At 49.5% G+C, this 27,688-nt stretch overlaps 1 protein-coding gene across 2 annotated transcripts in view; it reads left to right on the top strand.

Moving 5' to 3' along the window:
• The first annotated feature begins 793 nt into the window (after positions 1–793).
• The window catches only part of CPAMD8 (C3 and PZP like alpha-2-macroglobulin domain containing 8), a 1,208,079-nt gene continuing 1,181,184 nt past the window's right edge, over positions 794–27,688 (top strand). For both annotated transcript variants that reach the window (XM_086946939.1, XM_086946938.1), the window contains exon 1: positions 794–1,463. In XM_086946939.1, coding sequence (XP_086803065.1) covers positions 1,381–1,463 — 83 coding nt within the window. In that variant the 5' untranslated portion in view covers positions 794–1,380. The remainder of the gene's footprint in view (positions 1,464–27,688) is intronic.

Raw genomic sequence — 27,688 nt, 5'->3', positions numbered from 1 at the left:
GCGTCATCGGTCAGTGCATGTGCTCATCGCCAGTTTCCTACCCATTATACCAGTGTCAGTGTCATTATTAAATTCTATGTGGGCATAGGGCCCAGAACACAACAGGGGGCCTGCATTATACCCCTGTACTAAAGTTGTGCATTCCTTTGTTCGCCTCACAAAAAGTGCCATGGGTAGAGTGCTGTGGAAAGTGCTACGCCCAAGCTTGGTGCGTGTTAAAGAAAACAGTTTCAATAACGAATATATATGCTGGTGCATTCCAGCCCGCTGTCCAAGGGGCTTTCCCGTGGGACATGAAAGTGCATTAGTGAACTCTGCTTTGCAAGCCTGGGCTCACCCACAAAATCAGCCCCGCCCTTCCCCTTTGAAGAGACAGAAAAGAGGCGGGTAAAGGTTGGGTGAGCCTACACCCCTCCTCACCGAAATGAATGAAACAAGCAAGGAGTGCGGAGGCTCCGCCCCTCCCCATCGAGGCCGAAGGTCATCCTGGAGACCCCAAGGATCCCTTCCAGCAGAGTCTCCAGTGGCCCAGAGAGGCAGCTCATTAAAGCTGCTGCAAGAGCGGGCTGGGAGGAGGGACACAGGCACCAGGCAGGCGGTCACCCCCTGTGCCCAGGAATTCCAGGGCAGAGGCAGCCAAACAAGCTCCAAGGGAGAGCGGGGGGCAGAGGGAGGTGGGCCCCCAGGCGGAGAGCAGAGGGTGGGAAGAGGGGAAGAGGAAGTCATGAAGAAGGGCATCTTCCGGTCACTGACTCCCGTCCCCTGAAGAGACCCGGGGGGCGCCGGGGAAGGAGAGAGTGGGCAGTCATGCTTTACACTATAAAGCCAGGCGGAACATGCCCCACACTTGAAGCCAGAGGTGCACAGTGCGCGCGCACAGCCCGGTGTCCTGCACAGACCCAACGCCTGGGTGCCCTCTGCAAACAGTGATATAGCTTGAGCAGAGAGCCCGGGGTGCAGAGGCGCAGAGAGAGCCCATGCACTGGGCAGCCAGCGAGCTTGGTGTGCCTTACGCAGAGAACAAGTGACCTATGCGCACATGGAGCTCCGGCGGTCCTGTACGCATGCAGAGTCTGGGTGCCCTGTGCAATCAGCTAAGCTGCACATGTGAAGCCCGGGTGCCGCGCGCACATTTACACTCCAAGGTGCCGGTGCGCGTAGACACCTGGGTGCCCTGTGCGCGCACAGCTCTGTGCCCTGCGCTCCCATAGACCGCGCTGTGCCCGGCTCTCGAGGCAGGGGCCCCGGCGGGGTCCTCTCAGCGCACAGCCCCGGGCGCCCGGCGTGCCCTGCAGCTCTGGAGCTCCCTGGAACTGGGCCGGGGTGCCCCCCGCAGCCGTGAGCCATCTCTGCCTGCCGGGGGCCGTGGTGTGCTGAAGGATGCCGCCCGAGGGAGCCCAGCTGTGGACATGGTTCGCCCCGTTCCTGCTTCTCGGCAGCCTGTGCTCCGCCCAGGACAGACCGTGAGTACAAGCCTTTCACAAACTCTGATACTGGCATTCGTGTGTTTCTGTGACGCGGTGCATCCTCTTAGAAAAGTGTGAGTCTTGGTATCGGACAGATGTGCTGGCGATGCGGCGATCACACGCACTTCTTACGCCTGTCACGAGTACCGTAGAGGGACGGCCGGGGTGCGTGCGAGTAGACACCGTAGAAAAGGGAACTGGCCAGTGTGACAGATTTCCACTCCAGTGGGGCAGGTTTCCCCTCCAGTGGGGTAGAGGTCGTTTCAACTCCAGGGTGGCAGGTTTCCACTCCAGTGGGGCAGGTTCCCCCTCCAGTGGGACATGTTCCCCTCCAGTGGGGCGTTGTCTCTCCAGGGTTTCCCCTCCAGTTGGGCAGGTTTCCCCTCCAGTGGGGTAGAGGTCGTTTCCCCTCAGGTTCCCCCTCAGGAGGGGAGCTTCCATCTCTGGTGGGGCAGGTTTCCCCTCCAGTGGGGCAGGTTTCCCCTCCAGTGGGGTAGAGGTCGTTTCAACTCCAGGGTGGCAGGTTTCCACTCCAGTGGGGCAGGTTCCCCCTCCAGTGGGACATGTTCCCCTCCAGTGGGGCAGGTTGTCTCTCCAGGGTTTCCCCTCCAGTTGGGCAGGTTTCCCCTCCAGTGGGGTAGAGGTCGTTTCCCCTCAGGTTCCCCCTCAGGAGGGGAGCTTCCATCTCTGGTGGGGCAGGTTTCCCCTCCAGTGGGGCAGGTTGCCTCTCTGGGGTTCCCCCTCAAGTGGGGCAGAGATCTCTAAGGAATGTGTGCCCACTTGTAACTTGACTGAGGAATGTTGTGCGCTGGGAATGCCGTGCCGCGCGCCTGCGGGTGGGCGAGAGGGCTGGACAGATGCCCCGGGCGCCCGGGTCACTTCTAGGTGCACTCGGCTTGTGCGCGCCTCCCGTTTCCTGTGAGTACTCTGTTTTATTTCGAGTGATTGTGCTGGATTCAGCAGGCGGCTGGCAGGATGGTGAGGTGCTTCCGAGCCTCCACCACCCTTGAAAGAGACATCTTCCAGGCAGGTCGGTGAGCCCCGGCGGTGTCTGTGTGTTCTCAGAGCTCCTCACCGAGTCATTCGAGGCGATGTTTAATTTGAAATAGACAGACCAGGCGTTGATTACAGGGCTTGCATTTCAAGGGACCTCGCTGACAGGCTCGGGTTCACGGGCATCAGCCCTTCAAAAAGTGGCGATCTGGGCAGTGACATCGCAAAATGATGCCCCCCCCCCCCTGCCCTCCCCCCAACAGAACATGAAGAGGGGCCCTGAGTCTCCCATATCTCACAGAGACATTGACCTTGGGCGGAATGGGGGCATCTGAAGGGAAGGAGGGGGGGGGGGGGGGGGGGTGAGGGCTGAGTCGGGGGACCTACGTCACACCCCTAGAGCTCGGCTCCCACAGAAAGCAGAACTGCAGATGCATTCCCAGAAGTTTGTGACTGGTGTCGCAGAGGGGTGGGAAGGAATCTATTGAAATTGTATTTATATAGCGCTTACTGCCCCGGACCAGGCCTCAAAGCGCTTTTTCGGCGAGTAGCACGCTATTCCAGAATCCATAAAGGATTAGTGGTGAATTAGTATAGTGAGATATGGAAGTAAATTGAGTGGTGGATTTTAATCAGTTATTTGGTTTGAGAAGGATAGTGGAAGGATAGAGTAGGGGAAAAAGGTTTGCATTCATATAGCGCTTGTTACCCCTGTTGGGGTGTTGAAGTGTTTTTTTGGCGAGTAGTACGCTACTCCGGAACCCATTAAAGTATTAGTGTTGAATTAGTATAGTGAAATATGAAAGTAATTTGAGTGGTGAATGATATGTTCGTCGGTTATTTGGATTGAGAAGGGTAGCAGAGGGAAAGAAGTTTGTATATATATATATATATATATATATATATATATATATATATATATATATATATATATCCACAACTCAAATTACTTTAATTTTTAACCATACTCATTCACCATTAATCCTTTATGGGTTCCGCAGTAGCGTGCTATTCGCCGAAAAAGCACCTCATCAGGGGTAACAAGCGCTACATACCCCTGATGAGGTGTTGAAGTGCTTTTTCGCCGAATAGCACATTACTCCGGAACCCATAAAGGATTAATGAGGTAAATGAGTATTGTTAAAAATTAAAGTAATTTGAGTGGTGGATATTAGTCAGTTATTTGGATTGAGAAGGATAGCGGAGGGATAGAAGAGGGAAAAAGTGTTGAATTTATATAGTACTTGCTACCCCTAATGAGGTGTTGAATCGCTTTTTTCGGCGAGTAGCACGTTATTCGGAACCCATAAAGGATTAGTGGTGAGTTAGTATAGTGAAATATGAAATTTGATAAGTTGAAATGTTAGTCTGTTATTTTGATACAAAAGGATAGTGGAGGGATAGAAGAGTGAAGGATTTAGAGTGATTTTTTTGGGGGTGGACGTCATAGCAGTAGTGGAGTGGTGGGAGGCTTGGGATAAGTAAAGAGGGATGTGGAGGGGAAGAGTCAGAGGAAAGAGTTAAGAAAGGCTTGTTTTGGGGATCAGTATAGTAAAAAATGTGTTAGATGGTGCAAGGAGGGGTAGAGTAGGGAAGAGTAAAAAAAGGGCTATTTTGGGGGTCATAAGTGGTATGGTGTTTGAGATGAATGAGAGAGTGGATGTAGAGGATATATTGATAGAGGTATAGGGTGAGGAATTGGGTAGTGCTTTGCAAAGAGTGGTAAAAAGAGGTTGGAGATGAGTCAGAGAGTTGAGGTAGAAGATATAGTGAGAGAGGTATAGGGTGAGAAATAGGGTAGTGCATTGGATATGCTGAATTAGAAAAAAGTAATAAGTATATAGATCCATAAGCACTTGTGGGACACCCCCGCGCCGCACGGCCACCAGCTGCTGCGTGTGCCCCAGTGCCTGCCTTCTGCCTCAGCGCCGGCCTCGCTGCCGCCTTGAGCGCTCCCCTTTGGTTTTCGCCGGTTTTTGACCTAAATTTGTGCTTGTTTTCTTTGTGTGCCGTATGATCGTTTGTTTAACTGTTTTTCCACCGTTTTGACCTGCATTTGTGCCTGTATTTTTTGTACCGTTTTTCTTCGTGTTTTGCCCTCCATTTGTGCATTTGTGCTTGTCTCCTTCCTGTTTGCCCGCCTACCTCGCCGCCCTCTGCTCTCCCTCCCCGCTCCCGCTTCCCGCCACCGCCATTAGCCCCGCCCCTTTTCTCTTCTGTTCCCTCCCCGCTCCCGCCTCCCAGCTGCTCCGCCCACCCGCGCACTTGTCCTTAAATGGCGACCGTGCGACGCAGGTGAGTGTGACCCACTTGTGGGACACCCCCACGCCGCACGGCCACCAGCTGCTGCGTGTGCCCCAGTGCCTGCCTTCTGCCTCAGCGCCGGCCTCGCTGCCGCCTTGAGCGCTCCCCTTTGGTTTTCGCCGGTTTTTGACCTAAATTTGTGCTTGTTTTCTTTGTGTGCCGTATGATCGTTTGTTTAACTGTTTTTCCTCAGTTTTGACCTGCATTTGTGCCTGTATTTTTGTACCGTTTTTCTTCGTGTTTTGCCCTCCATTTGTGCATTTGTGCTTGTCTCCTTCCTGTTTGCCCGCCTACCTCGCCGCCCTCCGCTCTCCCTCCCCGCTCCCGCTTCCCGCCACCGCCATTAGCCCCGCCCCTTTTCTCTTCTGTTCCCTCCCCGCTCCCGCCTCCCAGCTGCTCCGGCCCACCCGCGCACTTCGCCTTAAATGGCGACCGTGCAAACGCGCAGCGGTCACGCGCAGCGGGCGCGCCGATTGTGCGCCGAAGCCGCGCCAAAGGTAAGCCCGTCTGCGCCCGTCCGCGACCGGACCGTGCCCAGCGCCAGGACCCCTGGCCCCCGAAGACCCCGACCGACCCGCCTGACGTACTCCGCCGCCACCCTCACCGCACTCAACACCGGCCGACTCCCAGAATGCCATCAAGCCACTCCACGACGTACCCACGGACCTTTCAGCTGCCACGCCTGCAAATTCACCTGCATCCGGACCTGCCTCGCACCAGCACCCGCCAAATCGAACACCAGCAGCACCCACCTCAAGTGCATCCTGCTCAACACCCGCTCCATCCACAGACACGCCATCGAACTCTGGAACCTCCTTGACGCCACAGCCCCTGACGTTGCCTTCCTCACGGAGACCTGGATGAACGCCTCTTCAGCTCCCGACATCGCCATCGCTATCCCAGAGGGCTACAAGATCGTCCGGAGGGACCGCAACGCCAACCAGATGGGAGGAGGCATCGCCATCATCCACAGAAACACCATCCGTCTCACGACCAGCACCGACAACACCCTGGCCACCGCCGAACACCTGCATTTCCAGATCCACACCAACCCGAACACCACCCTCAGAGGCACCCTGATCTACCGACCCCCTGGACCACGCACACAATTCAGCGAGGACATCGCCGACTTCGTCAGCCCGCTTGCCCTCCCCTCCTCTGACTACATCCTCCTGGGGGACCTCAACTTCCACTTGGAGAACAACAACGACCGCAACACCACCACCCTGCTGGACAACCTCGCCAACCTGGGACTCAAGCAACTGGTGTCCACCCCCACCCACCTCGCCGGGCACACACTCGACGCAGTCTTCTCTTCCAGCACAGACATCGACTTCAGCCACGCCACAGAGCTTCAATGGACGGACCACAGCTGCGTCCACTTCACCTTCAAGAGAACGACGACCCACCACCACCAGCAACAGACCGCCCGCAGAAGCTGGAACAAGATCACAGCAGTCCAGCTCGCCACCTCCCTGAGCCAGCACCCTCCTGCCAGCTCAGAGGACCCCAGCCAGGCCGCCGACAACCTCACGAAGTGGATCAGCATCTGCGCGGATGAGCTCGCCCCGCTGAGGACCCCGCCCAGCAGACCGGGCAGCAAGAAAGCCCCATGGTTCACCAACAAACTCAAGAGCTCCAAGAAGAACTGCCGAGCCCTCGAGAAAGTCTGGAGAAGGGAACCTACACCGGACAACAGGACCTCCTTCAAGCTTGCCACCCGGAAGCACCACCAGCTGATCCGCGCCGCCAAGAAAACAGCATTCAAGGAACGGTTGGACAACAACGCACACAACTGCAAGGAACTCTTCAACATCGTGAAAGAGCTTTCCAACCCCAGCGCAGGAAACAACAACATCACCCCATCACAAGACCTCTGCAACTCACTCGCTTCCTACTTCCACAACAAGATCGCGGACATACACAACAGCTTCAACAACCAACCAACGCACACCATGACCGAACAATCACCCCCCACCACCACCCTCCACGCCTGGACCCCGATCAGCACCGAAGACACCATCCGCACGATGAACTCCATTCACTCCGGATCACCGACCGACCCCTGCCCTCACCACGTCTTCAACAAGGCCGACGCTGTCATCGCACCCCACCTGAGAGACATCATCAACACATCCTTCGACACCGCCACCTTCCCTGAGAGCTGGAAACACGCCGAACTCAGCGCTCTACTCAAGAAACCAACAGCGGACCCCACCGAACTCAAGAACTACCGCCCCATCTCGCTCCTCCCGTTTCCAGCCAAAGTCATCGAGAAGACCGTCAACAAGCAGATGGCCGCTTCCTCGAGACGAACGGATCCCTCGACCCCTCACAGTCCGGCTTCCGAGCCAATCACAGCACCGAGACTGCCCTCATCGCCGCCACCGATGACATCCGAGCCCTGATGGACAATGGAGAAACAGCGGCCCTCATCCTCCTAGACCTCTCCGCGGCATTCGACACGGTCTGCCACCGCACCCTAGTACAGCGCCTCAGCAACATCGGAATCCAGGACAAGGCGCTGGAATGGATCATCTCCTTCCTCGACGGAAGAACACAGAGAGTCCGCCTACCACCGTACAAGTCAGAGGCCTCCGAAGTCATCTGCGGCGTCCCTCAAGGATCATCTCTGAGCCCCACCCTCTTCAACGTCTACATGAGCCCCCTCGCGGCCATCGTACGCAAACACAACCTCAGCATAATCTCCTACGCCGACGACACCCAGCTGATCCTCTCCCTGACCAACGACCCCGCCTCCGCCAGAGCCAACCTGCACGAAGGGATGAAAGAGGTAGCCGAGTGGATGACGACCAGCCGCCTGAAACTGAACTCGGACAAGACGGAGGTCCTCATCCTGGGCTCTTCCCCCTCCGCCTGGGACGACTCCTGGTGGCCTCCCGCCCTGGGCACCGCACCCAAACCGACAGACCATGCACGCAACCTGGGCTTCATCCTGGACTCCTCCCTCTCCATGACCAGGCAGGTCAACAACGTCTCCTCGGCGTGCTTCAACATCCTACGCATGCTACGGAAGATCTTCCGGTGGATCCCCACCGAGACCAGGAAGACCGTCACCCAGGCCCTCGTCACCAGCCGACTGGACTACGGCAACGCCCTCTACGCCGGTACCACCGCCAAGCTCCAGAAGAGACTCCAGCGGATCCAGAACGCCTCAGCCAGACTCATCCTCGACATCCCACGAACCAGCCACATCACCCGACATCTGAGAGACCTTCATTGGCTCCCCGTCAACAAAAGAATCACCTTCCGCCTCCTCACCCACGCACACAAAGCCCTACACGACCAAGGCCCGAGCTACCTCAACAGCCGGATCAACTTCTACGCTCCCAAACGCCACCTCCGATCAGCCAACCACGCCCTCGCCGCCGTCCCCCGCATCCGAAGAGCGACTACAGGAGGAAGGTCCTTCTCCCACCTGGCCGCCAAGACCTGGAACTCCCTCCCTCCCTCCCGACCTGCGCCTGACCCAAGACCACCTCTCCTTCAGGAAGAAGCTGAAGACCTGGCTGTTCGAGCAGTAGCGGCACCCCCCCCCCCCCCCCCCCCCCCCAGCGCCTTGAGACCCTACGGGTAGGTAGCGCGCTCTATAAGTGTCATTGATTGATTGATTGATTGGAAAGTTTATAGATGCATAAAGGAAGTACGTATATGTACATTAAAGATACTGACAGAGGTATAGGGTGAGAAATAGGGTAGTGCATATTTTGTGGTTGAGGAAAGTAATATATACATAGATCCAAGTACATGGAGGGTATATAGAGGCATAAAAGAAGTAAGTATAAGTCGATTAAAGATGCATTCAATAAAATCTGATTTTCAAGTGTTATACTTAAATATTTATATATTTATTCATTTTTTTAAACACAATTATTCAGCATGTTTATACAAAGCAATACACATGCATAGGAACATATCTTGCACATATAAATGCTTATATACAGAGGGATATGCTGTATATTTCTGTTTGCATATGGTGCTTATGTGGGGAAGAGCCAATTCTTGGGTAGTTTTCTGAGGATATGGTAGTTGTCCATGGATCTTATGTTGGGGGTAAAGAGTTCCATATTGTGGCTGCTTGAACAGAGAAGGATGTGCCACCCATGGTTTTTTCTTGTATCTTGGGATTTCGAGACAAGTTGCCACTCTAGAGCGGAGGTTCCTATGATTAATGTGTTTGGTGATTTTATTCCTGATGAAGAGCTGTCCCATTCCATGTATCGATTTGTTGGTGATACAAAGCAGCTTGGAGGTGGATCTTCTGGCAACCGGTAACCAATGCAGGGCTTTCAAGACAGGAGAGATGTAGTTTTGCGGTACGATATGCAAGAGTAGTCTGGCAGCCGAGTTCTGAATCCGTTGTAGTCTTTTCATAGTCATTAAAGGTGACCGGTGGTAGAGGCTATTGGCGTAATCAAGTTTGGACAGAACAAGCGAGATGGTAGCTTGGACCTTGTGTGGAAATCCCAAATGGGGAAAGATTAGTCGCAGAGTTTTTATAGTAACAAAGCCTTATCTTGTAAGTTTGTCCACTTGGGCTTTCATCGAAAGCTTGGAGTCCATGGTCATTCTGAGGTTTCTTACTTCCTTCGATACTTTAGGCGGTGATCCCAGTTCATCAGGCCAGGCGGCAAGTGGGTCATAATGTTTCCAATCACCACACATGAGTATTTTCGTTTTGGAAGCATTCAATTTGAGATGGCTCCATGTCATCCATTGATCCACGGCTCTGAGACAACTGAAAATTGGCAAGTTTCCAATGTCTTTGGGGTATTTTAGCTGAAGGAGTATTTGCGTGTCATCTGCATAGTTATAGCACGTGAGGTGAAATTGATTGATCAGTACTGGTAATGACTTCAAGTAGAAGTTAAAAAGCAAAGGCAAGATGATAGAGCCTTGAGGGATCCCAGCTTTTGTGGAGTACGGTTTGGACGAGAAAGGTGGGGTATGGATGACATTAGTTCTGTTTTGAAGGAAGGACGTGATCCAGTCTAAAGCAGTCCTTCGTAGAGTCTTTGTACCAGTGTCATGATCAACAGTGTCAAAGGCAGCCAAGAGGTCCAAGAGGAATAGTGCAGCAACACCTTTGAGGTCAACTGTGTTCTTCAGGTCCTCCCTGATAGCAAGGGAGGCAGATTCTGTCACTCTTCCCAGACGGAATCCCGTTTGGAAGTCTGAAAGTATGGTATTGTCTTCAATGAATTGTGACACTCGGCGGACGCTGTTCTTTCTATCTGTTTGCCCAGGAAAGGTCCATTTGTAATGGGTCTGTAGTTGTCAGGGTTCAGCGGGTCTAAGTTTGTTTCCTCAGTAAAGGACATATGTATGATTTTTTGAGTTCTTCTGGAAATATTCCGGTAGTTAAGGAATCGTTGATGGTTTATTTATTTATTTATAAAGTTTTATATAGCGCCTTCTTACTGGATTGGTAGCAGATGTTGTTAGAAGATTTGCCTTCAAAGTTTGAGGTGGACATGGGTCAGAAGGGCTGCCGACAGGCCTGCTTGCTTTGACCAGGTCCACAAATTCATTGTGTGAACTGTGTTGGAAGGAACGGAGAGGCTTGATTAGAGCATTCTTGGAGTGTTGTTTTGTGAATGAGTTAGTTCTGGTGCGTTGTGTCTGTTTTAAGTACAAGTCCAACGTGTCTGCTTAGTCTGTGTAATGATTTGCCAGTTTGTCTGTGAAATCTTCAGTAACGGGATGAGTTGCTTCTGGGCAATTTAGTTTTAGAAATTTATTGAGTATTTTATCGAATTCTTTATTTGCACATTTACCATTTTGAATTCGATCTGATTAGTACCTTTTCTTTGCTTTTTTGATAGCTGACTTGTATAATCTGTTAATTTTCTGTAGGTTAAGTTTGTCTTGTTTGTTTTTTGTTTAGAGCAAGACACGTTGCAGCTTTCTAATTTGTAGTTTTAGGTCTTTTATTTCTGTATTTCTCCAAGGTGCTTGTTTTCTTTTGTTCTGTTGAGTGGTTTGTGTGGTTCTATGGCAGAAACAAAGTTATATTTCCATAAGTTTGTGAATGGTACTGCCGAGCGGTTTGCTGGAGGGTGTTGGGGATATGAAGGAATCTATGGCCGAAGAGGAAGAATAGATGTATCTCACCCCTCTGTGGCTCATCCTCTCAGTCTGTGGTAGGTCGAACAGCACAACACCAACGGCAGGGCGTTGGAGAACGGCAACATGGGCCCCAATGGGACCTCCTGGACATACTGTGCATCGTCTCGTCAGCAAGCCTTAACAGCCTACAGTGGCATAGCTAGACCTACTGCCACCCGGGGCGGACCCTAAGTGTGCGGCCCAGCAGGTAGGGTAGGGGGGACTTGTTGTGGGTGGTGGGGCTGGTAGCCAGTTGTGGCTTTGAAGGCAGCCTTGCCTGCATTCACTCTCCACAATAAAGGCGGTAAGAACGGAGGTCCCTGCTTCTATTCATAAGGACAGGAGGGTGCACCTGAAGTCAAGGTTATGTATGCCTCAGCACTTAAGCTGAGGGGATGTGAAAAGGAGACCTCTGATTCTGCCAACGCCTTTGGTGAATACACAGCACCACCATGATCCAGTTCAGTTCAAAACTTCATTCGGAAGCATTTTTAGCACCTAAAAAAGCGAGTCACAGTGCAAACGAACAATAAAACTATTCAAAGTAGGTCAAGTGAAAATGTGCACAAGTAAATAATAGAAACGCATACAGTACAAAGAGCAGCAGGAGCATGTTTTGTCAGAGAACTGCTCTACGTGCACGTGGCAGATTAAAAAGATTAACCAACATTAAAAATAACTTCGCTATTATTTAAAAGAATAAAGATCTAAACGCAGGTCTGCATTGGCCAAAATCACTACAATATCTCTTTAAAACTGGGATTAAAAACTGCCTGGAATATCGTGCGTACAATTTACAAAACAAAATAAAATGTAGCATTGTCTGTCCAGAGAGATCATCACAAGGGCAAGGTAAAGGTTCAAGGTGATGAGTACGACCCAATGGAAAACAGAGCATATGTTTGACAGTGTCTGCTATTAGATCAAATAATAGGGAGCGCGCCTACCGGCTACGGGCACGCTAAGCCAGATACAGTTAGTAGGACAGTTCAAACCCCAAAGATCAAGATATCTAACCGACTACGGGCACGCCAAGCCAGATACAGCTAGTAGGACAGTTCAAACCCCACAGATCAAGATATCTAACCGACTACGGGCACGCCAAGCCAGATACAGTTAGTAGGACAGTTCAAACCCCACAGATCAAGATATCTAACCGACTACGGGCACGCCAAGCCAGATACAGCTAGTAGGACAGTTCAGACCCCACAGATTAAGATATCTAACCGACTACGGGCACGCCAAGCCAGATACAGTTAGTAGGACAGTTTTAACCCCACAGATCAAGATATCTAACCGACTACGGGCACGCCAAGCCAGATACAGTTAGTAGGACAGTTCAAACCCCACAGATCAAGATATCTAACCGACTATGGGCACGCCAAGCCAGATACAGCTAGTAGGACAGTTCAAACCCCACAGATCAAGATATCTAACCGACTACGGGCACGCCAAGCCAGATACAGTTAGTAGGACAGTTTTAACCCCACAGATCAAGATATCTAACCGACTACGGGCACGCCAAGCCAGATACAGTTAGTAGGACAGTTTTAACCCCACAGATCAAGATATCTAACCGACTACGGGCACGCCAAGCCAGATACAGTTAGTAGGACAGTTCAAACCCTGCAGATCAAGATATCTAGTCACAGTTGATTTTTCTGAAAGAACTTTTAGCCTTTGAGATTCCTCTTGGCTGTAAAATTAGTCAGCCACGCCCTTCTTGCTTCGACTGACACATGTAAATGGCCTGAGAAAATAGATTCGATTCCTATTTGACAATATAAAGTTTTGACATAGGAAATCCAGGGGAGCTGTATCCCCTTGTCCAATGAAAGGCAGTCCAGTATTATCTCTTTGTTTAAAACAGCCTCAGGGTTTTTCCAGCTCACAGCCAAAGCAAGGCAGGCCGTGTCCGGATCAAGTCTTCAAGATCTGTCAGTCCAAGTTTCTGTGGCATATGACATTGGCAGCAGAAAAAGGCAGAGATAACACCCTACGAAGAAATCTAGGGGGCATATATACAAGCCCCTATTGCCACCAGTACGTCACTTTTTCCGCCGTTCCTGTGGCGATAGGGGCCTTGCCTTATTTGCAGAGCAGAGTTAAGCCACTTAACGTGGCTTAATGCTGCCTAGTAAATAAGGCACCCTTTGACGCTATACTTGGCATGAAAGGGGTGAACAATGGGTGTTGCACTGGGCGTTCTGCCGCAACACCCATTGATTTTGATGCTGCCCTCTTACAAGGGTGGCGTACAGATGGGGAGCGCCGAAATTGAGACCAGGGAAAACCTGGTCCTAACATGGTGCAACTGGGAGAAATGCTTTATTTCTCCTAGTTTTTGCTGTTTTTATGTGTGCTGCATTGTGCAGCACACATAAAAACAGCAACACGCCATACATGATTTTTAATGTACAGGAAGGTGTCTCTTCCTGCACATAAATGATAATTTTAAAAACTCTATGTGTGCTGCACTTAGCAGCACACATAGAAGCTACAAATCACCATTCAAGATTGTTTATGTGCAGGAAGGTACACCTCCCTGCACATTAACAATCACTCCCCACTACGCAGGCAACCTTGCACTGTGGTGCAAGGGTGCCTGTGTTGGCGTCAGGCAGCTGAAATTAGCTCCAGCGCAAGGGGAAACACACGGCTGCACTGTTTCGTTGTAAATAAGGTGCAGCCCTGTGTTTCAGAGGTGGTAGAGCGCGGCGTTAGCCAAGAATGCTAACGCAACGCCCCATCACTTCTTTGTAAATATGCCAGCTATTTTCTTCTTGCTGGATTGCCTTACAATGAGAAATTCCCAATATCTCAGCACCATACATAGCAATCGGAAGGCACTGGGATTTGTAAATTTGTCGGAGGGAAATGAAAGATCAGTACTTCTTGTATCCTGTCCTGTAAAATAAAATGTTATGAAGAGAATAGCATTTTAAGAGACATAGGTAGATCATTTTCTTTTTTTGGAGCCAGGTATGTGATTCACTTCCTACAGATCCTTGATATCCTGGAGCTTCTTGTTTATGAAGCTGCGGATCACTTTAGATATGTAATTTGATGGTATCAGATCATGTGATACCTCTAGTACAAGTGCGTATTCAAGCTATTGTGGTATCAGATTACATAGGTATCGAGATAGACCAATAGGAAGCAGAGAATGGTTTTTGTACAGTGCAGTCGTATGTGTTCTTATTGAATTGCGCTCACTGTGAGTGTGGCCCTTTAGCGAGTATATTATGTTGGTGATGCGCCGCAGATAGTTAAGTGACAAGTGAACATACCTTCGTTGCATAAGTATCTGAAGCCTGGAAACGATGATCTTATGAGTAGATAGTCATACTAACTATGGCTGCTCGGTAGATGTTGTGACATATTCTTCCCGGACAGGCATATATTAACTATATTCGCGCAGACTAAATTTAGTGCACTACACTCTAGTTCTAACGCGTGAATTCTGTTTGTGTGGGTAAGATAATAGGTTTCGTTATTGGAGATTCCACATGCTCGTTGTACCCACAAATCATAAAAAATAATTCAGAGAACAGAAGAAATGACTGATTTAGTTAGAAGTAGCTCATTGCTCCTTGGGATACTGGGAGGAGGTGGGCCCTGTAGTCAAACCCTGCAATCGATTAAACATAACATTTATGTATTGCGCTCGTGTCAGCCATTTACATTTAAATAAGTATTGTGTTCTGCAGTATTAACTATCCTGCATCTTTACTTGTGGGCAGTGGATAGCTAAAGATAGGGTCAAACACACTTAGAGAGATCAAGGAAAACAGGACATCACACTAAAACTGCATTGAGAAAGAACACTGAGGGGCATATTCTCAAGGAGCTATCGCCGAGCTAATGGCACTTTAGCACAGCCAAAGTTGCGATAAAGTTATCACCCCATTCACAAGCTGGTGCTAACAGCCCATAACACCAGTTTACCCACGATAGCAGTTGCAAAAACATCACCACCGACGACCCGGCATTTATCGCTAATGAGATGCAGAGTAGATGTTCCCGTGCAAAAAGCCGCAACAACACCACTCCGCAACATTCACAACGACCAGCCAGATCTGCAGAAAGACCACAGAACATGCAATAAGGTGCGTTAGCAGCAGGAAACTAACACCTGCTCTGACCTGGTGCAAAGTCGGATGACAGCCTGCACCACAAAAGGGAGCCCAGCCCAGGCCAGCCCAGCCTAGCCCAGAGCCACACCTGAAGAATAGCAGATGCCATGGGACCACTGAACATGCCGGACTGACACCCAAGAGGGCCACAACACCCACCGCCACCACCCCCAGGACCATTCCCACTGCCCCGGACACCCCCCCCCCCCCTCCCCCAGATAAACACTGGGGCAGCGCAGACAGAGACCGCAACCCTCCGAAAATGCACCAACCTCACAGACCCAACACCAGAGAATGTCATCGCCCACTACAGGCACAAAAGGACAACCATCCTCCACATCCTGAACATCATGCCCACTGGCTAACGGTACCAACACAGCAGACAACCAACATCCCACTTCAGACCAAACTGCTGGCCGTGATGCACCTGTTGGCCACTGATACCCTCCAACCAACACCTGCACGAGTCGGAGGAGTCACACAGCCAGCCCAATCCAAGTCCCTCACAACGGTCATGGATGACACCATCAGCTTGGTGCCCCGCTATCTATACTTCTCACACACTGTGCAGGAACAGCCAGAGACCAAGCAAGGCGTCTACGCCACAGCTGCGTCCCCTCTCAATGCCGGTGCCTCTAAGTCTGTACCCCGACATTCATGGACTCTGGTTGTACATTTGTGGCGTCTGAGTCTTTGGACGAGGGGGTAGTTTTCATCCTCATGTAGCTGATACCTAATTGGTTGTGGCAACGAGGCTGTCGCTTTCCACTCCACCATTTCCTGCTTCTGGATAACATCAGACCTTCCGCATCATGCCCTGGAGGACACCTTCCACTGTCCCCCGCAACCCTCCGCCACATTCACCTTCGACATCGATGAGGACCCGCCCAGTCCGCATGGCCCTACCTCAGTGCACCGCAAGTCACCGTCCCGTGGCAGGGTCCCTGTGCTGGCCGCTGTTCATCCGGGGCCACTGACTGTGCTGGTCAGGTCCAGAACCCCTTCTTCTGAGATATTATATGGCCTTTGAGGCGATGGCCTTGGGGTCATCAACGCCATGTGTCTGTGGCCCTTCGCTGTCCGCTGCCTCCAGCCTCAACTGCAGTCCACCAGGGCTCACACATCAAATAGTGTCCTGACCGGCCCACGCCACCACCACCAGGACCAACTCCAACCGCCAACTGCCAGTGTCGAAACGGTCGTACTGGCAGACTGACAGAGTTGCTCGCACCTGTCGTGGATGCCATCTTCTGCCCGATCCCCTGCTCAGCACTCCAGGTGCCACTCACTCAGTGCACCGCAACCCATGGACCGTTACTGATTGAGTTTTGTGCTGTGGAGAGGTTGCGCTGCAATGTCACCTCAAGCAGTGTGGGAGACCATGGACGTTGATGAGGAAGATGATGCAGGTCTATTACACCCCACTGCATCTGCATCAGGAATATCTCAAAGGGACACAATCCTAAACATTTTCTTCAGATGAGTGCGCTCAGCTCTAGTGCTCCAACCTCAGTGCACTGCAACTCACGGACACTTCTGTTTGCATGTTGGGTGACCTCTGTACTTGCTCCGGCTCCCTCCATGTTGCTCAGCAGTTGACTCTGTTATGCAGGTGTTTTCAGTTTCCGTTGCACTAGTGTCCACTGTTCAAGTTGTTGCCAGCACCAAGCACTCCATGCGGGCTGGCTTACACTCACCCCACACACATCCAACACAGGCGTCACTGTACATGTGGCCCTGCCAATAAAGGGGCAGAGCGCACGTGCCCGTAGCCAGTTCAACATCATATCTGCCTGTGTCCCTGTGATCTTGTTGATGCATGAGGGCCCTGGGCCCTACGACATTACATTGTGCTGTGTACAGCGGGCGCAGACATGTCACAGCAGGCAGCGGGTTGGAGCTTGGACATGTAGCTTAGTCGTCAAACACTCAATTCATAAGGGGAGTGGTCTGGGCCGTCGTACGCAGAGCCAACGTGGGTGTGTGAATGCTATTTGCGTGCCCCTGGGCGTGGTTCTGTACTGTGAATGTGCATCTGCATGTGTCTCTATGGCAGTGTGGGTCTCCTTTGTGGGGTGTAGGTGGTCCCTGAAGGATAATAGACCCCCACGCATGTGATCTCGTTTGCCTTCCAAGGGTTCGGACCCCACCCGCACCTGTTCAGCCACCTCCTTTTGGCGTTCTGACACCTGGCATTGGGGTGCCATGTGTGGATGGGTGAAGTGTTGTGAGCCAGCTGTGCTTGCGGGTTCTTCCTGCTGTGTGGTCTGTTGCAGGGTCTGTGTTTGCCTCTAAGTAGCTTGGCTGCCCGGGTCCTGGTGGTGGGTTGCGTGGGATGTCCATGGGCTGTTGTCGGGCGTCGGTGTCGAAGGTGTGGTGGTTCTCTCGGCTAGACCCGAGGAGGAGACAATTTTCACGGCCCTGGCGACTGATACTTTAAATTATGGCTTATCATCTTTACACGTCTTCATCTATACCCCCACAGATACTTTGGTTCCCTCTGAATTCACTGAGAGACCCCTAGTTTGGCTATACTAGATGAATAAATGCCGAAGCTATCTTCCATTGGATTAGATTAGATTACACGCATTTCCGTCTGGATACACTTCTTCTTGGCCTTCTGTTATTCCAGCATGGCCCTAGCACTAGGCTTTTGGATTGTCCTCTCTATACGTAGAAAATTGTTTGTGCCCTATTCATACACTATACACTATGTATATTTACTGTTGATGGCTCCTTTTGGTCACAAACCTATATGAATAAGTCTGCACCCTGATGAATGAAACCTCAAACAGTGGCATTTCCGAAACGGGCGCCGGCTCTTCTCAGCTTTGTCGTCATGTGTGTGATTTGTGATGTATTGGTTCTGTATTTTCTGTATTATGTTTTTTCTTTTCGTCTTGTAAGGACAGTTGTTTAGTTTTTTACATTTGTAGGTTTGTCATTTAGTCATGGGCTATTTGTTAGTGAGTTGATTCTTTGTATAGTGCTGTTAATTTTTCTCTTTTATAGGGCTTATTTTGTCTTGTGATTTTTTGTTTGTTATACATATGAATGTTATTATTTATTGTGTATTCCCATTTATTCACAAAAACATTTTTTATATGAAAAAAAGAAAAAGTTTTTATGCAAAAACATGTTTTGTACAAAAAAAGCAATGAATTTTAATATGAAGAATAAATAACTGTGACTTCAGTTTTTCTGTGGGTGCCCCATGGTTATTATATATGGAGCTACTGCCCATTAATATTTAGGATTGTGGGGGTTTTCCTTCATGTTCTTTATTGTACTTTTCCTGGTTTGGAATTTCCGCCAGAACTAGCATTCTCAGGGTCCCTCTTTTGTTCTTTTGCACGTGGTGGTACTCTCTGGCATCACAGATGTTGTCTTCTGTGCTCTGCTGGAGGTGTTGTGTGCCCCTCTGCAATGTGAAGGGGTGATGCATGTTGACATTGTGTTGACATGAATGTTGGCGCATTCTTCTTGTTTAAATGCAGACTGTATGACAATGTACATTGTGACTGTTTGGGAGGTGCAGGATTTGGATGCGGGACCGTGTACATTTGGACTACATGACGGATGTGAGGTTGTACACGTACATTTCCATTTCACAGTTTCCAGCTCTGTCAGATGTAGTAGGCATGTTTCTGTGCGTGTGCAGAGCCAGTTATGTCCTCTGTTCTGCAGTGTCGGGTTTGCGCATTGTACCACGTTGTCGTCAATGTAGGTGTGCTGTTATTTCTATGTGTGTGTGCTGCAGTGTGCCACGGGGATCAGGGACATGATCCAGGGTAATTGTGGGTGTGCAGTGTGCTACACATTGTTGTACATGTGTGTCATTGTGCCCATCTGCCCCTGTCCCCCCAGTCCCTGGTCATTACTCACCCTGTTAATGTTGTGTCATGTCCTCTCGATCTGTGTTCGTACTCCCTACTCCTTGCACTGTCTCCACACTGATGACTGTGGCCTTGGTTTCCTCCAGCTCCTCCTGTAGCGCCTGACTCCCACCTCCTGTCGCCGTTGCAGCCTTCCTGTTGGCAGCAGGTTTGTGCCTGGTTTAGGTTGTCACATCATGCCAGCGCCTCTTGGCCTCCTCAATTTGCCTCCTCGACACTCCAACGGCATTCCAGGTGGTCTACTTGTGGGTCAGTTGATGGTAGTGTTCGGTCACCTCAGTGACGCTGATCTACTTTTGCTGTGGGCTGCACCCCGTCTTCCTCTCCCTCTTCTCCTTGGCAGTCCCCGTCAACGTTGTTCTTTGCTGGTGGTCTGTCGGGGTTGTGCGGTCAGGGTGCATCCATGTTGCTACACGCTTTGGATTGTTTCTGTAGTTTTTATAGTGCATTTTCCCACCAGACGCGAGGATTTGCAGGCCTGTCACTGGTTTTCACTTTTGCGGGTTTCGCATTTTTGCGGCATAGCGTTGATTTTAGCGTGTTATCTGGAGACTATCGCATGGCACCGCCGTGTTGAGAATGCTTCCATAACACGGTGTTATTTTCCCATTTTAGACCGGGATGTTGAAAGTTGTGTTAAGTTACTTTTGTGATAGTTATCACACTTTCGTGAGAATATGCGCCTGAATTGTTACCATACTATTATCCTCAAGAGCATGTTATCACCATGATCAGTGCATTATACTTTTACAGCTTTTCAGACCTTCTACAATGTTATCCTGCACAAAGCCCCAACAAAACAAAACACTCCCAAGTATAAAACAAACGTTTCTACCAAAGAATACATTGATAATGGATTGGAAGGCAGGTATGGTGATGATTTTAAGGTTCCCCCAACTTAGGGTGAAGACCTGGAGGTTGACAAGAAACGTAATGGCACGTCATGCTGAACTATTTAGTGGTGGTCCCGTCGCCCTGGGACCACCAGGGGCTGAGTTATAGATAAAAAGCTGTTTTAAAGGCAAGGCCCAGCAAAGCATTATGGGGCGAGTTTACAGCAAGCAATGCATTTTATAGTGGTGGCTTTCCCACTGTGCCAGGAAGAATTATACTGGAGAAAGTCACAGTGATATTTCCTGTTGTTTTGTTTTCTTTTGATACGGGGAGAGCCTCAGTGATATTTCCACGTTTTTTAATAATGTGGCCTCATATGTTACAAAGCAGTCAACGCTAGTTCTGTATTATGAAGTAACACCATGTATATATTGTGCTTTGCAGATTAACTGTTCTACACTTTTAATTTTGGGGAGTGGATAACTATAGTTAAGTTCAAACACAATTAGGAACAAGCATTTACAATGCAACGGTCTCGCCTTTGCAAAAGTTAGAGCTATTGGCATTGTAATTGACAACATTTTTATTTATGTGTTGATTTTGAAAATAGATAAATAAATGGCATTGTCATTTACAATGCCAATAGCTTAATCTCTCGCAAATGTGAGACCTATTGTATTTTCACCCACACAGAGCAACACACAGAGCCACATGCACCCACACACAGACAGAACCACACACACACACACACACAGACAGAACCCCCCACACACACAGACAGAACCCCCCCACACACAGACAGAACCCCACACACACACAGACAGAACCCCACACACATTCAACGCAGGTTTCAAGTTGTCACTTTACTACTTCTCTAACCACAACGACATGACATCACTTTCTCGAGACAAAAAAGATTTGGGGAACAACTAAATGGGAGGCCGATGGACAAATATAAGCGGTAGAACTGCATTCTTCAAAAAATTAAAATTGGACTATAATAACAAGACTTGAACCTGCTTCTCCAGCTTTAAAGTTGGCAGCTTTGAGAGAGGGAAGGAGGGCAGAGGATAAGAGACTGCTGGAGTGATAGCATGAGACGAGAGCGGAGGTACGAATGGCTGATGTCAGCAGCAAAGAGTTAAAGAGAGAAGCCGGCTTCAAGAGGGAATGGATGCAACAAGCTCTGAAGACTGAAGAGGAGAGCGGTAAGAAGGGCGGAGGAGTAGAGACTGCTGTAGTGACAGCATGAGACGAGAGTGGAGGTATGAGAGGCTGATGACAGCAGCGAGAGGTTAAGGAGAGAAGCCGGCTTCAAGAGGGAATGGAAGCAACAAGCTCTGAAGACTGAAGGGGAGAGAGGGGAATAAAGGCGGAGGAAAAAAGACTGCTCGACAGACAAACACTAGACAGAAACTAGACAAACACCAGCAAACAAGCTTTGGCAAAACCAATAGGTCTGGACTTGATGGCTGTTTTTTTTTAACAGATTTACGGAAGAAGATTTTCTGACCAAAGCCCCTCTAAGTGGATAGATTATGAGGGAAATGTTTAGAGAAAACACATGTCTTAAAGGCCAGACAGAACAAAAAAAAAACAGTAGACTGGTGATACGGCTAAATCTGCCTGAAAGGCCAGATCTCAAAACAACCATCATAACTAGGCTCTGTTTGAGAAATCACTATTGGCGGGCACCTGGTGTGTAATTCTTTTACAAGTCAGCATCCAGCACTCGGAAGGGGCGAGCATGCTTATGAAGATTAGTCCTCTCGGAAGCCACAAGTTATTTTCAAGTTTATTTTAATGTAGATAAGAATAGAGCCCTCAGTGAATACTGATATTAAAAGTGAGTTAAAAGTGAATGAATATGTGTGGGAGTTATGACCAATATAATGATAGGTGGGGGATTGGACTGATTGATGGACAGGTGGATCCAATGAGGGGTGTAGGGAAAGAGGAAGGTAGGCAGGAAAGAACGACCAAAAGAGAGATGGATGTGCGGATGAATGAATGACTGCATGGATGGATGGATGGACTGACGGACGGACAAATGGATGGATAATGCGTGGGTGGATGGTTGCAGGGATAAATGGTGGCAGTTGGTGAGAGGTAAACAGTGAGGAAAAGAAGTGAGTAGGCAAGGATAGACAGACAGATAGATACTCGTCAAAGCGGAGGCTAAAATAACATTGTATAAAACTTGTCCAGGAAAACAGAAGAACAAATTAACATTTAATAATAAAACAATTTCTTTCCCACTCCCTGTTTTTGGTTTTATTTAGTGTCATTGCAGCGGGCCCCAGAGGGTATAGTATGTAACGGTTAGTAATGATAAAGTATACAGTGTCACTGGCGATTTTGGCCAGGTTTTTGTTAACACCTGCGTGATGCCTTCTAACTCAATTCCATGTCTAGTTATAGGGAGCAGTAACAAGGCTCAACTACTAGTTCACAATTTAAACCACAGGCAAACAACACTATGCACGTCAGATTATGAATGCAGCATTCTTTAGGACATCAACTCGTGCTGAAGCATTGGGGTCTAAAACAGGTGCGCAGTCTCTTATCAGAAGATGAAATCCGGAGTTTAATAAGCATTTTCTCCACGCCCACCCTGGAACAGGCAGCTGTTCATCACGTGTGAATACAGCGGTGAGCCTGCTATTGGAATCTGTTGTCTTTATTTGGACTTTACTTGAAACTATCCCCAGATGCTTATTTTATTTTAAAAGTGCATGTTGTTATAAGGAATACCATCCATGACCAGTAATTGTTTACGGTAATATGCTCACATTGTGTTTCATAAGTATGCTACGTTTCGAGTGAGAGACCTCTTCTGTTCGATAATTGGGTACATTATTAGCTGTTTTTGCATCTATACAATAAGGAGCTAATCAGCCACATCTGACCACGCCCCGCATTTGAAGAATCCTGCTTTGCTGCCTCTTCTTCTTCAGCGCATCTTTGCGTTCATTTTAAGCCCCAGGCTGCCTATTCTTCTTTAGTGTATTTTAAATGCTCCTGGCTTTAGAAGAAATTCATCAATCCTTTGAAGTGCACTAATTAACTGCATCTTCAGCCTAAACACTGCACATCTGCCGGGTGTAAACGCGATATAGATCTTTACGACTATGGTGATGTCTTGCTTAATTTTCAATGCCGAAAGTAAAGTTTGTTCGTCTTCTTCCTTTGTCTAACGACTGTCTCCACCTTGGCTCCCGCTTTAGGTAAAAGGTGTAAATTGATGAAAATCGGCTAAGGTGCTAAATGTCCCCTTCAAATGTTAAGCCACAGAATTGTGCTGTTTACCACCTGCAGCAAACGTTTGCAGTTTATTTCTACTACAAACAACTCCAGCGAATCTAGACGCTAAAGAAAAACTCTCCAGACCGCACATTTAAAGCCCATACTGTTTATACCACACACACTAGCGCGTTTAACCCTACACCCCCACAGCTGCCATATTAAAAAAAAATATATTGCAAATGCGAGATCAATTGCATTTTAAATGCCAATTCTAATTTCCCCAACCATATCAGTGTTACTTATTTAATACTTCTGCACTACAAGTCTTATCTAGCAGATGGAAGAACTAGAGCAACGTTGGAATGTGCATTTCTGTTCTATATCACATCACATTTTTAACGAGCATATTTTCAATGGGCGAGGCAATTCTCTCGAGTAGATGTACTAACTCTAACAGGTGTAAGGTCGCCATGTAATGTCATGCCTGGCAGGGCAGTTGTGCATGTGTCCAAGCCGTGGTTTCATTTATCATGGCAGTGCATTCTGGGAAAAGCAGTTTGAACTTGGCTCGCTTTGGACTCGGGCCTGTTAAGAATGGTTTGAGACGGTGGCCGGATGGGAAGAGATGCCGTGACTTCCACATAGCTTTGGTCTCAACAATGAATTTTTTTAAACACTGCTCCAGTACCTGACAGAATCAACTACCATGACGGAATGGCGGGCACCTCATCAGTCTGATAATGAACGATTCCGTGGGACCCACTGGGATTCATCCATTCATTCATTATCACCCAGCCCCTCCCGAGCCCTTGCATAGCGGTGAGATGGGAGATGGCGTGGTGGGCGCTTGCACCGGGAGATTAACCGGACAGGCACAGCTAAAGATTGGATAGGCTTCAAAAGGACCCGCCACACTCATTACCCCTGCTACTACGATTCCCTGGGTGGGACAGGCACTCAGGCACCCCAGGTACTCACCGTCGCCAGAGCCCAGCAGGATGAGGAGGAGGAGGAGGGGGAGGCGGGAGCAGAGTGCGAGCCGAGACATCTTCACCGCGTGAGGCAGGGAGAGAAGTGAGGAGGCTGGGCGCGAGCAGGGGAGGAGGGGTGGTTGAGAGGGACTGAGGGGAGGGCAATAGAGGGAAGGAACGAGACCAGGAGAAGGAGAGAAGGGACAAGGATGGAGGAAGGGAAGAGAAAGGATGAGATGAAGATAGGGCAAAGGGAAGGGAGCAGCGCGGAAGTAACCCGCCCGCCCCAGCTCCATGAAAAAAATGGCGGCCGCAAACATAGCGAGAAAAAAAAAATAAGACAACACCCACAATGGCCTACCGCCGCAATGACGTTTTAAAAGGGGCGGAGAGGGAAAAAATTTACGGAACGCCCACGAATCGCCTCGGACAATGACGGACGCCTCTCTCTTCCAATGGCTAGCCTCCATTTATGGAGCTAGCCAATGGAAGAGAGAGGCGGGACAAAGCCACATACTGTTCTCAAAAGATTTCGCCTGCGCAAACGCTGCTGCGCAGCGGATCGCCAGGCGAAACCTAAAAATTAAGGCAGGCAAATAAAATCCCAATAAAACTGCATTCTAAAAGAACATTGAAGCGCAACCATAGAATCCGCCCCTAGGACATTTAATTATACAGTGTTAAGCATTTCAAGCCTACTACAATGACGCCATACAGAAAGCCCCAAAAGAGCAAGCCTTTACTGGCTGAAGAACAATTTTAGAAAAATACAGTGGAAGGCAGGAAAGGTGATGATGTTGAGGCTCCCCCCAACTTATAGTAAGGACAAGGAAGTTGACAGGAAAAGCAAGGCAAGATCACTGAGAACTGCTGTTTAACCTCACCATATAAATATTGTGTTCTGTAAAAATAATTATATTGCATCTTTAATTTTGGAAAGTGGATACCTAAAGATAGAATCTAACACAAATAAAAGAAATCAAGTAAAAACAAAATATAACAATAAAACTGCATTGTGAAAAAGCACCGAAATGTAATCATAAAATTAGTTTTTAAAGAACGTAACCAACGCAAACAGTACATTATACTTCTTTAGCTTTCCAAAATGTCTTCAACAATATCATGCACAAAACCCCATTAGGGAAAACTACTATTTGCTATTAAACAAAAGACCCAGACATAGAATATATTGAAAGGCAGGTAAAGTGATGATTTTTTAAATCCCCCAAATTTGGTGGTGGTCCCGTCGTCCTGGTACCACCAGAGGCTGAGATATGCACAAAAAGGCATTTTAAAGGCAAGGCCCAGCAAAGCATTATGGGGCAAGTTTGGAGTACGCCGTGAATTTTAGAGCGGCGGCTCTCCACTTGTGCTGGGGAGAGGTGCGCATGAGGAGAGCACCAGTAGTATTTTCATGTTGTTTTGTTCAGTCGGAGAAAGCTGCAGTGATATTTCCTTGTTGTTTTTTAGGTCTCGCACCTGCGACGCATCGCGAAGCGATGTCGCAGCGAGACCTATTGTCGGCGAGTCTGCTTTCAAGGAGGCAGGAGATGGACAAGCGCAGCATGTCGGAATCGGATCAGGTTGCGCGCGCGTTCACCATCTCCTGTCTCCCTTGAAAGCCTCCAACACACACAGCCACACCCCCCCGCTTTCGCACACGCATGCGCACACACACACACGAGCGCACACACAGAGTGACAAACACACGCACACACATGAGCGCACATACACGCACACACACATACAGAGACACACATCACACACCCCCCCTTCGCACACACACAACACAAACACACGAGTGCACAGAGACACCCCCTCCCCCGCCGCCGCCACCTCCAGTACAAGTAAGCCCCACTCACCGCATCGGCACCACTCCGGACTTCTGCAGCCTCCGCGGGGCTCTCCCTTGGGCATGGGAGCCCCGGGTCACCACTGCTCCTCTGGCCAGCCACTCCGTGGGCGCGGGCTTCCCACAGAAAATGGAAGACCCACCCCACGACAGGTTTAGTTTCCGGCAGTGCACGTGCACGTCTTGTTGTTAAGAGTTAACGAGCAGGTATTCACTGGCTGTATGTCCTGCTGCCGGGGAGGATTCTAGTGCATGCTGTATGTTTCATCGCTTGTTTTAGATGCGCTGACTCGCGATCAGAAAGAAACCCAAGAGCGCTGGATCGGGTGTCACACGGGGATGGACGGAGAAACTGACAAATGTTAACGCATCCAAACATTGCTTTCCAATTTAAAAAAGTAATACGAGCAGAAGTGAAAACAGTGACTGTTGAATGTTAAACTCACTCTATCCGCAGTTGTTAATTTATTAATTTAATGAGCGCGGCGCCCACTAGGGACACCGCACTCACTTTATTTATTTTCTTATTACGTTTCGCGCATGGTGGATCATCATCCGGCCGCAATCACTCAGAGGCGCTCACAGACTTCTCCCTGGTCCGCGGAACAAACTGAATCACTGTGTGCAGCCGAGCGGGCTCTGTGTGCGTGTTTATTTACGTGCGTGGTTGGTTGGTCTCCGGCCCCATGACTCAAGGAGTTTACAGACCTCTCCCTGGTACGTGGGTCAGACTCGATGCCCTCACCGGCGCCGGGTCCGCGCGTTTGCCGAGCTCCTCCCGGTTCCACGGAACTCGCTGTGTGCATCGGGTGCTGAGCTGTTTGTTGACTTGCGGGGGGGGGTTGATCGCCGGCCCCACCTCCCCGGTCCCAGTGAACAGATTGACTCGCACAAAAGATGAACCGCTATGTGCAACCGATATCCCGGGAAGAGAGGCAGAGAAAAAAATGAGCGACACAAAGTGTCCACCCTTGTTTGGCCGCCTCCATTGTCCCCAGCCCGTCCCGCAGATGTAGACAGCAGCCACCAGCTCCGCGAAGAAAGGCCGGCCCTGCATCTGCTCCGGTCACCCACCGCGTTTGGCAGAGTCCAAACAAAAAAAGCCATTTGCTGGGTATTATCCGCCAGCACAGTCTCCCAGATCCCTTTTTGTGTGCCCTGATATGTGTGGTAAATGAAGTCATAATTGCATCACTTTTGAATGATAAAACAATGTTAATCAGGCAGAAGAAGTAAATATCCGTTTCCGCCGCGCCTTTACTCTTTGCTTCGCAACTTGTTTTGCAAAGAAATTACATAAAAGCCGGCATAAGGAGCAGTGAGCGTAGTACCCCAAAGAAAGAAACAAGGAGGGTACATGGGTTGGCACACGCTACCTACACCAAGGGGCAAAACGTACGGAAACAAAGGGCCGAAAGCCAAAGCCCCCCCGGGAGTGGCAGACTCACCCTCTTCCTACTCCACTGCATAAGATACCCACCCCAGCATGCCCATATCTCACTCAGAGAGCCCCTCACTCGAAGCATAAAAGCACCAGCGAGGCTGTGGACGTTGAGGTGGTGTCAGCACAGAAGCATGTTGCAGGCAGACCTCGCAAACACTTGCATGCAGGCCGTCGAGTGCGGGACAGACTGCAGAGATCTATCCCCCCCCTCACCCCACCCCATGACCCAGAAACTCAGGCCCAGCTGGAGACACACACAAAGACTCAGGTCCTCACCTAGTCACTGCATAGGGCTGCTGCGACACAAACAGACTGAGGTACGCCTACATTCCAGCTACGCTGACTTACAGCACAGCCAGTGGTGCCGACACAGGCATACTAACATTCACATGCACTTGCACACATAAACACACGCTC

This window comes from Lissotriton vulgaris, chromosome 12 (genome assembly GCF_964263255.1).
Source record: "Lissotriton vulgaris chromosome 12, aLisVul1.2, whole genome shotgun sequence".
In the NCBI taxonomy this organism is placed as follows: Eukaryota; Metazoa; Chordata; class Amphibia; order Caudata; family Salamandridae; genus Lissotriton; species Lissotriton vulgaris.
The sequence above is the reverse complement of the archived record's forward strand: the minus strand, read 5'-3'. Positions and strand labels throughout refer to the sequence as shown.